Source organism: Oratosquilla oratoria, chromosome 12 (assembly GCF_046742065.1).
Source record: "Oratosquilla oratoria isolate Oo_2021 chromosome 12, ASM4674206v1, whole genome shotgun sequence".
In the NCBI taxonomy this organism is placed as follows: domain Eukaryota; kingdom Metazoa; phylum Arthropoda; class Malacostraca; order Stomatopoda; family Squillidae; genus Oratosquilla; species Oratosquilla oratoria.
In genome coordinates, this window is record NC_134788.1 from 20117224 (window position 1) to 20129723 (window position 12500).

Consider the following 12500-nt stretch of genomic DNA (forward strand, 5'->3'; position numbering starts at 1 on the left):
AGGTGGCAATGGACAAGGAACTACATAGTGTATGCCTTATGGTCTCTTCCAGTCTCCTTCATTCTTATGTTCTTAAGCGTCCTGCAAGGCAGCGAACAATGGTGTGAAGGAGGGTGGGGAGTGTGGCAACCTTTTAGATGTAGGATCAGTTTCTAAGTACTTTTTTTTTCCCTCGTGTTTTCTGGGAGTATGTGTGTTGTCGTGTGTGTGTATGTGTCAACTTTGTCTTCCCCCCACCTCCTCCCGTTGTTCAATTACCTTCTCTGGGTTTGTTCACTTATTGCCTCGTTGTAGCAATCCTATTCTTCGAATCTAGTGGTAAACCATTTGACCCTTTTCTAGCTTTACTTTTGTTTTATTTTCCTTGCGTTGACCTGTTTCCTCCTGTCCTTATGTCTGCTGCTGCCCATGACTTGCCTCTTCTTCCTTGTGCTATTGTTTTGACTAGTTTCTTTGTTCACCCTTCGTATGGCAGTCCTTGTCGGCCTCAAAGTCCTTACTGAGGCTGTCCCAGAAACGGCCCATGCCCCTCTTCAAGAGTGACTTGGGTACCACTGCCAGTGGCCCACTGGTGCTCGCTTTCGTGGTCTGCATGATTGATTAGTGTCATGTTCAAAACTACAAAGACGAATGCCTGCTATTTGTATGCTAATCAGTCAGTCAGTCCACAGATGTCTCGATTTTTACCATATATTATACTCGCAGCCCTGCAGTGGCCGGCAACGGTCCTCAAATTCGCTCAAATATCTCTGGGAAGAAACTTTTGACTCTTGTTGTAGCGAGAGGAGAGCAGTTGCCGCTTGTCAGTTGTCCATGTGTACAAAAGGGGTAAGGAATACAGTTGAAGGTAATAGAGAAAGACCTTGGGCCCAATCTGGGAACTGAGTGTCAGCCCCTCAGGGCTGCATCTGGTGGATGGGGGTTGGCGGCTTTTGAAAATTCTAGCTTCGCTGTCCATCTTGCAGGTCCCCTCCCCTCCTTCCTCTCCCCTTCTCCTCCTTCTCCCCCTCCTTCCTCTCCCCTCCTCCCCTTCCTTCCTCTCCCCTTTTCCTCCTTCTCTCCCACCTTCCTCTCATCTTCTCCTCCTCGCCCTCCTTCCTCTCCCTTCCCCCTTCTTCCTCTCCCCTTCGCCTCCTCCTCCCAATCCTTCCTCTCCCCTCCCCCTCCTTCCGCTCCCCTTCTCCTCCCCCTCCCCGTCCTTCCTCTACTCTTATCCTCCTCTCCCCTCCCCTTCCTTCCTCTCCCCTTGTCCTCCTCCTCTCCCTCCTTCCTCTCCCTTTTTCCTCCTTCTCCCCCTCCTTTCTCTCCCCTTCTCCTCCTCCTCCCCTCCTTCCTCTCCCCTCCCCCTCCTTCCTCTCCCCTTCTCCTCCTCCTCCCCTCCTTCCTCTCCCCTTCTCCTCCTCCTCCCCCTCCTTCCTCTACTCTTCTCCTCTCCCTCCTTCCTCTCCCCTCCCCCTTTTTCCTCTCCCCTTGTCCTCCTCCTCCCCCTCCTTCCTCTCCCCTTTTCCTCCTTCTCCCCCTCCTTTCTCTCCCCTTCTCCTCCTCCTCTCCCTCCTTCCTCTCCCCTCCCCTTCTTCCTCTCCCCCTCCTTCCTCTCCCCCTCCTTTCTCTCCCCTTCTCCTCCTCCTCTCCCTCCTTCCTCTCCCCTTCTCCTCCTCCCCCTCCTTCCTCTCCCCTTCTCCTCCTCCCCCTCCTTCCTCTCCCCTCCTCCCCCTCCTTCCTCTCCCCTTCTCCTCCTCCTCTCCCTCCTTCCTTTCCTCTTCTCTTCCTCCCCCTCCTTCCTCTCCCTTCCCCCTCCTTCCTCTCCCCTTCTCCTCCTCCTCCTCCCCCTCCTTCCGTGTTAACATGGTCGGTCAAAATGGCAAATGAACTTCAATATCTCTAAGTGTAGCATGTTAAACGTAGGGCTACACAACCCCGAAAATAGATACAGCTTAGATAACACGCTTTTAGAGAAAACTGAGCGCGAGAGAGACTTGGGAGTTCTAGTGAGTCCGGACCTTAAAACCAGGTAACAGTGCATCAGCGCCAGGAATAGAGCTAACAGACCATTAGGTTTCATTGCTACGACGATAACGAATAGAAGGGCAGAGGTAATTGTTAAACTCCATCTAGCGATAGTAAGACCCATCCTTGACTATGCGGTACAGGTTTGGTCTCCGTCCTACAGAATGGACATCAATTCACTAGAATCAGTACAGAGAAGAAGGACCAAAATGATACATGGACTCGGAAGTTTGCCTTACGAAGAGAGGCTTAGGCACCTAAACTTGCACTCTCTGGAAAGACGCAGAGTGCGGGGTGATCCAATAGAAGTGTTCAAGTGGATCAAAGGCTTTAACAAGGGGGATGCAAACATGGTCGTCATATTAAAACAACAGGGCAGGACTCGCAGTAAAGGGTATAAACTGGACAAGTTTAGACTTAAGAAGGAAATAGGCAAGAATTGGTTTACTAATAGGGTGGTTGATGAATGGAATAAACTTAGTAACCATGAAGTAAGCGCTGAAACTATCAGTTGTTTTATAAAAATGATTAGACAACTTTATGGATGGGGTGGATGACAGGTGGTGATGGATACGGAGCTGCCTAGTGGAGGCCCTATGGTCTCTTGCAGTCCCTTTTACATTCTTAAGTTCTTCTTCTCCCCTTCTCCTCCTCCTCCTCCTCTCCCTCTTTCCTCCTCCCTTTCTCTCCCCTTCTCCTACTTCTCCCCCTCCTTCCTCCTTCCACTCCCCTTCTCCTCCTCCCCCTTCTTCCTCCTTCCTCTCCCCTTCTCCTCCTCCTGTCCCTCCTTCTTCCTTCCTCTCCCCCTTCTCCTCCTCCTCCTCCTCTTTCCTCCTCCCTTTCTCTCCCCTCGTCCTCCTTCTCCCCCTCCTTCTTCCTTCCTCTCCCCCTTCTCCTCCTCCTCCTCCTCCTCTTTCCTCCTCCCTTTCTCTCCCCTTCTCCTCCTTCTCCCCCTCCTTCCTCCTTCCTCTCCCCTTCTTCTCCTCCTCCCCTTCTTCCTCCTTCCTTTCCCCTTCTTCTCCTCCTCCCCCTCCTTCCTCCTTCCTTTCCTCTTCTCCTCTCCTCACCCTCTTTCCTCCTTCCTCTCCCCTTCTCCTCCTTCTCCCCCTCCTTCCTTCTTCCTCTCCCCTTCTCCTCCTCCTCCCCTTCTTCCTCCTTCCTTTCCCCTTCTCCTCCTCCTCCCCCTCCTTCCTCCTTCCTTTCTTCTTCTTCTCCTCCTTACCCTCTTTCCTCTCCCCTTCTCCTCCTCCTCCCCCTCCTTTCTCCTTCCTTTCCTTTTCCCCTCCTCCTCATTCTCTTTCCTCCTTCCTCTCCTCTTCTCCTCCTCCTGTCCCTCCTTCTTCCTTCCTTTCCCCTTTTCCTCCTCCTCCCTTCCTCTCCCCTTCTCCTCCTCCTCCCCTCCTTCCTCTCCCCTTCTCCTCCTCCTCCCCTCTTTCCTCCTCCCTTCCTCTCCCCTTCTCCTCCTCCCCCTCCTTCCTCCTTCCTCTCCCCTTCTCCTCCTCACCCTCATTCCTCCCTCCTCTCCCCTTCTCCTCCTCCTCCCCTTCTTTCCTCCTTTCTCTCCCCTTCTCCTCCTCCTCCTCACCCCTCTTTCCCTTCCTTCCTCCCCCTTTGTCCTCTTCCTCACCTCTTTCCTTCTCCCTTCCCCTCCCCTTCTCTTCCTTCTCCTCCAATTTCCCTCCTTCCTTTCCCCTTTTCCTCCTCCTCCCCCTCCTTCCTCCTTCCTCTTCCCTTCTCCTCCTCCTCCCCCCTTTCCTCCCCCCTTCCTCTCCCCTTGTCCTCCTCCTCCCCCTCCTTCTTCCTTCCTCTCCCCTTCTCCTCCTCCTCCCCCTCCTTCCTCCTTCCTCTCCCCTTCTCCTCACCCTCTTTCCTCCTTCATCTCCCCTTTTCCTTCTCCTCCCCCTCCTTCCTCTCTCCTTCTCCTCACCCTCTTTCCTCATTCCTCTCCCCTTCTGCTCCTCCTCCCCCTCCTCCCTCCTTCCTCACCCCCTTCTCCTCGTCCTCACCCTCCTTCCTCTCCCCTTCCCTTCCTCCTCCTCCTCCCCCTGTTTCCTCCTTTCTCTTCCCTTCTCCTCCTACTCCCTCTTCCTCTCCCCTTCTCCTCCTCCTCCTCCTCCACCCCTCTTTCCTTCTTCCTCTCCCCTCCTTCCTCTTCACTTCCCCTCCTCCTCCCCTTCTCCTCCTCCTTCCCTCCCTTCCTAATTTTCTCCTCATACTCCTTGTCTCCCTTCCTCCTCCTCCTCCTCCTCCTCCTCTTTCCCTCCCGCCCGCCCCTCATCCTCCACCCTTCTTCCTTCATCTCCCTCCTCCTCCCTCCCTCCCTCTCTTTCTCTTCCTCCTCCTTTCTCCCCTCCCTCCCTCCCCTTTGCCCTCCTCCTCCTTCACTCCTTCCTCTCCCTCCTCCTCCTTCTTTCCTCCCTCCCTCCCTCCCTCCATCCCCTTTGCCCTCCTCCTCCTCCTCCTCCTCCTCCTCCTCCTCCTTCCCTCCCTGCCTCCAGCCGGCCCCCCTCCCTCCCTCCCTCCCTCCCTCCCTATCGCATGATGACTGACTGTCTTATGTGCATTGTCTCCTGCTTTGGCTGGCTGGGACGGGGAGGGTGTACACACACACACACAAATGAGATGGCGGCGGAGGGAGGGATGAGGAAGGCGAGGAGTGTCGTCGTGTATTCTTTCATCAATGAAATAGCATCTCTATTATCTGCCTGCGCTTGTAATGGCAACAAATTCCATCGGAAAATAGGTATTTCAACTCGACCACTTAGTGTATTACGGTAAATATAACAAAAGAAAAAAAAAATAAAAGGTGTATAGGAAAACACAAACTTAATAAAACACCAGGGCATGACAGTTGGCATCCAACAATATTAAAGAAAATTAACAATTAAACTCTTCTTCCATTAAAAATTATTTTCAATAGATCCATCATATCCGGACAAGTCCCAAGAGAATGGAACCTGGCTATATCCATATTCAAAAAAGGTGACAAAAACAAACCAAATAACTTCAGGCCTATGCTTCACTTTAATTCTACGAAAAAATTATGGAAACTATCATCAGAGGTGCTATAGAACATCATTTACAAAGTAACTCTTTGATAGATGATAGCCAGCATGGATTCAAAGGCAAACGTTTTTGCCTTACTAACTTACTCCAATTTTACAAAAGTACGACAAAATAAACAATATACATTTAATATATATACACTTTGCAAAAACTTTTCATACCGTCCCCCACGAGAGACTACTTACTAAATTAGTTTTACACGGAATAAGTGCTAGCCTATAATCAAGTTGGACAAGTAATTGCTTAAACGATCCAAAACAGAGTTCTTCTGAATGGCTAAACTTCTAGATACAAAAATCTTACCAGTGGAGTTCCTCAGGGCTCCGTTCTTGGGCCACTTCTATTCATACTATATATAAATTATGTTCATCCATTGTCTCCAAAATAGCTGATGACACAAAACTGTGCAGAATGGTAAATGATCACTTAAACCAATCAAACATGCAAAAAGATTTAGATAAACTACAGCAATGGTCTCAAAAGTGGCTAATGAAATTTAACACAAACGCAAGCTTATGCACGTACGTAAAAATAACAGTAAGTACGGTTACAAGTTATTTGGGAATGAGTTAACAAAAGTCAATAGTGAAAAGGATCTCGGCGTAATTATCAGTAACGATCTCAAATCATCTATGCAGTGTATTTTAGTCTCTGAGAAAGCAAATAAGATTGAAGGACTGATTGCGCCATCTTTTGACTTCAAAAGTCCATCTCTCATTAACAAGCTATATAAATCGTTAGTTCGTTTGTAATATGATGTTTCCGTATGGTCACCGAATCTCATTAAAGATATTGGCAGATTGGAAATAAGTACAGCGGTAAGCCACAAAACTGATACCAAATATGGAAAATAAATCATACAAAAAACGACTAAAACATATGAATATTTTCCCTAAAAAGGCGTAGACTCAGAGGTGACTTGATACAGGTTTTTAAGATTCTAAAGGGAATTGACAATATCAAAAGTGACCAAATTTTTACACTTGATGAGAATCCGATAAGAAATAATGGTCTCAAACTGGCAGGAAATTCATTTCATTTGGAAGTGGATGGAAACAACTTTGCCAATTGTGTAGTAGTAAATAAATGGAATAAACTTCCTGCAGAGGCAGTGTAATGTAGTTCAGTTCAAAGCTTTAAGATTTGTTTAGATAAACACCTAAGCAAGATGCTGTAATGCCTGCCATTATTCTTTTTATATTACATATTTTGTTTGCTATTATTTGTCTGTTTATTATCATATATTTTATCATTATTTAATATTTACCGGCTTGATTATTAATTAACTGTACCTATTTATTATTATTTATATTGTTATTATTTTACTGATTTATTTATTTATCATTATTATAACATTTTGTTCGCATCCGACCTAGATATGAACCAAAAGGTCTCCTGTCGGCATGTTCCTCCTTTGTAATCTTTTGAGAGATCTTGGACCCAGAGACCGAGTGTCAGCCCCTCAGGGCTGCAGCAGGTGGTCGGGGGTGGGGCGGGGTGGGGGGGTTGGTTGACGGGTTTTGAAAATGGCAACTTCGCTGTCCACCTTGCAGGACCACCCCCACCACAATGAAGGAAGGAAGCAGGTGCCCGTCATTGATCCCCTCCTTCAGGTGGCGGCGTTGAGGCAACTGGCAGTGTGCTCGTTTGAGTCAGGGTTTTCAGACTGTTTACTTCTTTAGTACTTCTGGGCTGCATGTTGTTGCTTCTGCCCTTTGGTGGCTGCCTGCCCTCCCCCCTCCCCACGCGTGCATTGCACCGCATTTACTGACCTCAGGTTCCGTTTGGTAATGTTGGCTCCAATCTGAGAGTTGCTTTCTGATTGGCATTATGAATTTGTTCGCCCTTCCAGGATCTTTCCCGTTCGTTCCGTCAGTTTAGCTCCAACTTAGTCTTTTCTTATGATATTTCACTTGAGTTTCTTCTGGGATGCTGTATCTATGTCTGCGTGTGAATTTGTGTTGTGGCGAATTTAGGGGCAGAATACATGGCTCATGTTGACTGATGCACGGCTAAACCGGTTGGCATTTGCAGCAGGCAGGCAGGCAGCAGCCGAAGAACTAAGATGGTCGAAACCGAAACCTCGTGCGACAAGAAATGGCAGTCGATGTTGAAGAACGGCAAAGAGCGCACGCAGTACCTGTACACCTCGAGGGAGTTGAGCGACGTGGACATCTTCTTTCCAGGAGACGAGGAGCCTGTCAAGGTAAGTGTGGTGACTCGCATTGAATATCACTCCCTCCTTGAGCAAGGTGGGCGGAGCTTTGACGCGCGTTGCCCCAGAGGAAGGCTTTGGACTTAATACGTGACTCCCTCAGGTCCACAGCCTGGTCCTGTGCACGAATTCCCCCGTGTTCTTCGCCATGCTGAATGGACCCATGGCTACCGGTGAGAAGCTCACCCTTCCAAAGGACCCTCGTCACTCCTTCCAGAAGCTAGTGGATCACATGTACCTGGACCGGATGGACCTGGAGTCGGTGGAAGAGGCTCTCGGGGTGTACGCCATGGCCCACAAGTACGAGATGGAGTCGGCGATGAAAGATTGTGTGAAGGTATGTGGGGAAGCCAGCTGCCCTTGCTTTCCTCCACAGTAGTTCTACCGTTCTTCTTCTTCTGTTTCTTCTTCCTCTTCTATTTCTTCTTTTTCATTTTGCTTTTGTTTTCCTTTTTATATTTCTTCTGGTTCTTCTTTCTTTTTTTCTGTTTCTTCTTCTGCATTTTCTTCTTCTATGTCTCTTCTTCTTCTTCCGTTCTTCTTTTTCTATTTCTTCCTCAGTTTCTTCTTCGTTTTCATACTCCTAATCTTTGTCTTCTTCATATTTTTCTTCTTCCTCTTTTTCTTCTCCTTCTTTTTCTTGGTCTTCTTTTTCTTCTGCGTCTTCTTCTTTTTCTTCTTCTTTTTCTTGGTCTTCTTTTTCTTCTTCGTCATCTATTTCTTTTTCTTCCTCTTCTTTTTTCTCTACTTCTTCTTTTTCTTCGTCCTTTTGTCTTCTTCTTCTTCTCCTTCGTCTCCTTCTTCGTCCTCTTCTTCGTTTCCTTCTTCTTCGTCTTTTTCTTCTTCCTCTTCTAGTTTTTCTTCTTCCTCTTCTTTTTCTTTTTCTTCTTCTTCTACGTCTTCTTCGTCATATTTTTCTTCTTCGTCTTCTTGTTCGTCTTTTTCTTCGTTTTCTTCTTCGTCATCATCTTCTTCTTCTTCTTCTTCTTCTTCTTCTTCTTCTTCTTCTTCTTCTTCTTCTTCTTCTTCTTCTTCTTCTTCTTCTTCTTCGTCGTCGTCGTCTTATCTTGTCTTCTTCGTCTCCTTTGTCCTCTTCTTTGTTTTATTTTTCTTCTTCTTTTTCTTTATCGTCTTCTTCTTCCTCTTCTTCGTCTTATTTTCCTGTCTTCTTCGTTTTCTTATTCGTCATCTTTTCCTCCTTCGTTTTATTTTTCCTTGTCTTCGACTTTTTCTTCTTCTTCGTCTTTTTCCTCTTCGTCTTCCTCCTCGTCTTCTTTCTCTTCTTCTTTTGTTGTGATGGTATGGTGGCAATTCGGACGATGCCTTAGTTGTTTGGGCGTCGTCATTATTGAGCTGCACCACGGCAGCAGCAGCAGACGGGCCTCCTCCTCTCTGTGGACAAAGATGATGCAATAGCGACGAATCATGATACACTCCTCGACTTTTCACACTTGCTTAGGCAAACTCTCTCGTTTTGTTTTCAGTACATCGTTTCCAACGTGAAGGCGGAGACGATGCCGGCAGTGCTGGACACTTCGGTTCTTTATGAGAACGCGGCGCTGAAGAAGAAGTGCAAAGAGGTACGTGGGTCTGTTTCCTGATGTCGTGGCTGGTATTGCTATTGGCTAAAATTGTGATATCTACACTTCTTGTGGCTAGGGTCCAAAGTCCTCTTGGTTGAAAGACGTCTCGCACGTTCGGTCGGGTCAATTGTCGCCCGTCCCTTGGATTCGTCGACATGTTCAGAAGCATGGCCTCTTTGACCCACAGATACTGGACCGCGACCCCGACGCCGTCATGCTGCCTGAGACCGTGTCTCGTCTGAGCAAGGGAAGCTTGAGGGCTTTGCTGACGGACGAGACCCTGGCCTTCTCTTCCGAGATTGTCCCCTTCAGAGGACTGATTGCCTGGTAAGTACTCGCACTCGTGGCGACCATTCCGTTCCTCTTTGCACAGTGCTTGACTATGTTTTGGTCGTCGCTCATCAAGCCCGCACGCTAAAGCGTTCTCTGTGCCTCTCGTTGGTCGCAGGGGAAAAGCCCAGCTAGGCCAGCAGGAGGAGCCGTCGGGGAGTGCGCTCCGGGAGAAGATCGGGGATGACCTGCTGAGGGAGGTGCGGTTCCTGGACATGTCCTGCGAAGAGATCGTCGTCAACGTGATGGGCACGGACGTGCTGACCCACACGGAGTGCAACCACATCCTGACGGCCATCTGCGGCGCCGATCCCTCGAAGTTCCCGATGACCATGCCTCTGCATCCTTCCAGGGGAAAGAGGCAACCCCCAAAAGAAGACGAGGCGCTGAAGAAGTGCAAAGAGGTACGTACGTGGGTCTGTTTCATGATGTCGTGGCTGGTGTTCCTTTTGAATACAATGATTATTTCTACACTTCTTGGATCTAGGGTCCAAAGCCCTCTTGGTTGAAAGACGCCTCGCTTTGCATTAGAGCGTAAGGGAGCACGGCGACAAAGTGCACGGGGGAGCTTTGCCCCCCGAGGTGGGTTGATTAGCAGTCGTGGAGGAGGTGAGGAGCTTGCCCCCCCCCCCAGGTGTTTTCCCTCAGCCGGAGCCGTCACCCTGCGTGCCCAAGCTCACACCCTGACTGACGGCGGCATTGCGCGTTCGGTCGCGTCAATAGGACCGTTCGCAGTGAGCGATTTGATACCAGACACCGCCAGATTTTGTCATTCTTGCCGGAAAATGAATACTTTTTTGGTCAAGTATTATAAGCTTACAGAGGTGTATCGTTGTACATTATTGTGTCTGAAATTGAAGTCAATCAATTTCATGATTGCAAACGGCATATAGCATTGTTTGAGCCTCTATTTATAATTACAGATGATATTCGTAAAACAGCCTACAGTTGTATCAAGCCAAGCAATTTGTCATTTTCTACCGACTTCAATGGACTTATACTGATATATACTTGCAATTGAATGCACCAAGCAATAGGCAAATCTATGTAATGTATAGAAAATATCATTTTGCATCGAGGACTTAATTTTTCCGGTACGATTTCTAACCCTCGGCTTCCTGAATCTGACATGCAGTCTGCCATTGCACACGTAAAATTAGTCATATTTATTTGAAAATAGCTCCCAGCAGATATAAGAGGCTATTTTTTACATAGACGTCGCTCACTTCAATATACTCGTACGTCCGCCACCACTGTTATATTCTATCTCACTGATTATCTTCACATACAGGACGTGACAGTGATATCCATTATTTTTTAACACTCTCAGATAAAATGCACAAACCGAAATCAACATCCTCTTATTTTTACTGCTCAAACTTACTTCAGTAAAAATAATTAACTACTTTTAATTTGATCTTATAATTAAATTAACAAAGCCTTATCATACACCAGTAAGTAAAAATTCTAACATTAAGAGTCATGTTTCTAATTCTAAATACACTTATGCAGCAATTTATGTCGTATTTTTTTCTTTTTTAATATCGGCTTTCAAATTAGCTAAGTCACCCTTTTGCCTCATGAAATCTGAGACAATTGAAAATTGTAGCGCTAATAGGAAACTACGAGCCTGACTGCGAAAGGTCCCATTGTCGCCCGTCCCTTGGATTTGTCGACATGTTCAGAAGTGTGGCCTCTTTGACCCACAGATACTGGAGCGCGACCCCGACGCCGTCATGCTGCCCGAGACCGTGTCTCGTCTGAGCAAGGAAGGCTTGAGGGCTTTGCTGACGGACGAGACCCTGGCCTTCTCCTCCGAGGTTGTCCCCTTCAGAGGACTGATTGCCTGGTAAGTACTCGCACTCGTGGCGACCATTCCATTCCTCTCCGCCCTTTACACAGTGCATGGCTATGTTTTGGTCGTCGCTCATCAAGCCCGCACGCTAAAGCGTTCTCTGTTCCTCTCGTTGGTCGCAGGGGAAAAGCCCAGCTAGGCCAGCAGGAGGAGCCGTCGGGGAGTGCGCTCCGGGAGGAGATCGGGGACGACCTGCTGAGGGAGGTGCGGTTCCTGGACATGTCCTGCGACGAGTTCGTGGACCACGTGGTCGGCACGGACGTGCTGACCCACACGGAGTGCATCCACATCCTGACGGCCATCCGGGGCGCCGACCCCTCGACGCTCCCGAGGACCACGCCACTGCATCCTGCCAGGGGAGGAAGGAGGGGGCGTCGTATACCCGAGAAAGGGCGGCTTTCCCGCTTTCACATTCCCCCGAATGGACGCACAACGACTTTGGAGCCGCATGTGCCTCATAGTTTGACTGCGGGTCTTTCGAGTGATCGGAATATTCGTGTCCATCGCCTGGATGCACCAGGTGCTGGCACCCTTGAGATAAAGGTTGGTGGTTTTGGCGGTGTTGTAATAAGGTCGGCATCCTCTGAGGGTCCTGAATTCGTCTTTGCACCGCCTGCTGACCTTGAGGCGGGCAAAAAGTATTGTGTGTGGTTTACCCCCAAAACGGAAGTAGTTGCGAATGAGGCAAGTCCCGGAAGTCAGAGTGTGGGGAATGTAACCCTGTCACGTCGAGGATGGGGGTCTCTTGAGTGTGCCCTGTATGTGTGCGAGTCTGGAAGCTCTGGCTCCGAGTAAGTGAGTGAGGGGGGGGGGGAGAGCGGGTTGGGTTGGGTTTGGCCCCTTTTTGCACGAACGAGGGAGGGAGGGAGGGAGGGAGGGAGGGGGCACGGCGGGCGGCGGCGACCCGAAGCCGAATGGAATCGCTTGGCGAAGAGCCGTTCTATTATTACCGTCATCATCATCATCGCCGCCGCCGCCGCCGCCATTGTCATTAGCATTGGTGCAGTCAGGTGTCTTGTCAGAGAGAGAGAGGCGGTTTCAGTTCCAATGAAGAAAGGAAGCGTTTCATTTGTTGTTGTATTCGGATCCTTTATTTCAAGTCATTTCCAAGGTGCAGCAGAAATCGTCACAAGGGGGAACAAGCCTCTGGTATATGTATGTACACGCCTTACTAAAACACACCTAACTACACAAATGTATGTATATGTATATATATATATATATATATATATATACATATACATAGATATATAGATATATATATATATATATTTTTATTTATATATATATATATCTATTTTTATTTATATATATATATATATATATATATATACACACACACACACACACATACATATATATATATATATATATATACACACATATACATATATGTCTGTGTGTGTGTGTGTGTGTGTGTATTGTTACGCACTTGTGTCTCATG

The 12500-nt window shown here is 48.1% G+C and overlaps 1 protein-coding gene across 1 annotated transcript in view; it reads left to right on the forward strand.

Moving 5' to 3' along the window:
* LOC143031044 (uncharacterized) overlaps window positions 1-12500 on the forward strand; it is a 434053-nt gene that overhangs the window by 62646 nt on the left and 358907 nt on the right. Inside the window, exons 2-6 of the mRNA XM_076194410.1 lie at window positions 7111-7279; window positions 7392-7625; window positions 8773-8868; window positions 9059-9198; window positions 9320-9605. Coding sequence (XP_076050525.1) covers window positions 7139-7279; window positions 7392-7625; window positions 8773-8868; window positions 9059-9198; window positions 9320-9605 — 897 coding nt within the window. The 5' untranslated portion in view covers window positions 7111-7138. The remainder of the gene's footprint in view (window positions 1-7110; window positions 7280-7391; window positions 7626-8772; window positions 8869-9058; window positions 9199-9319; window positions 9606-12500) is intronic.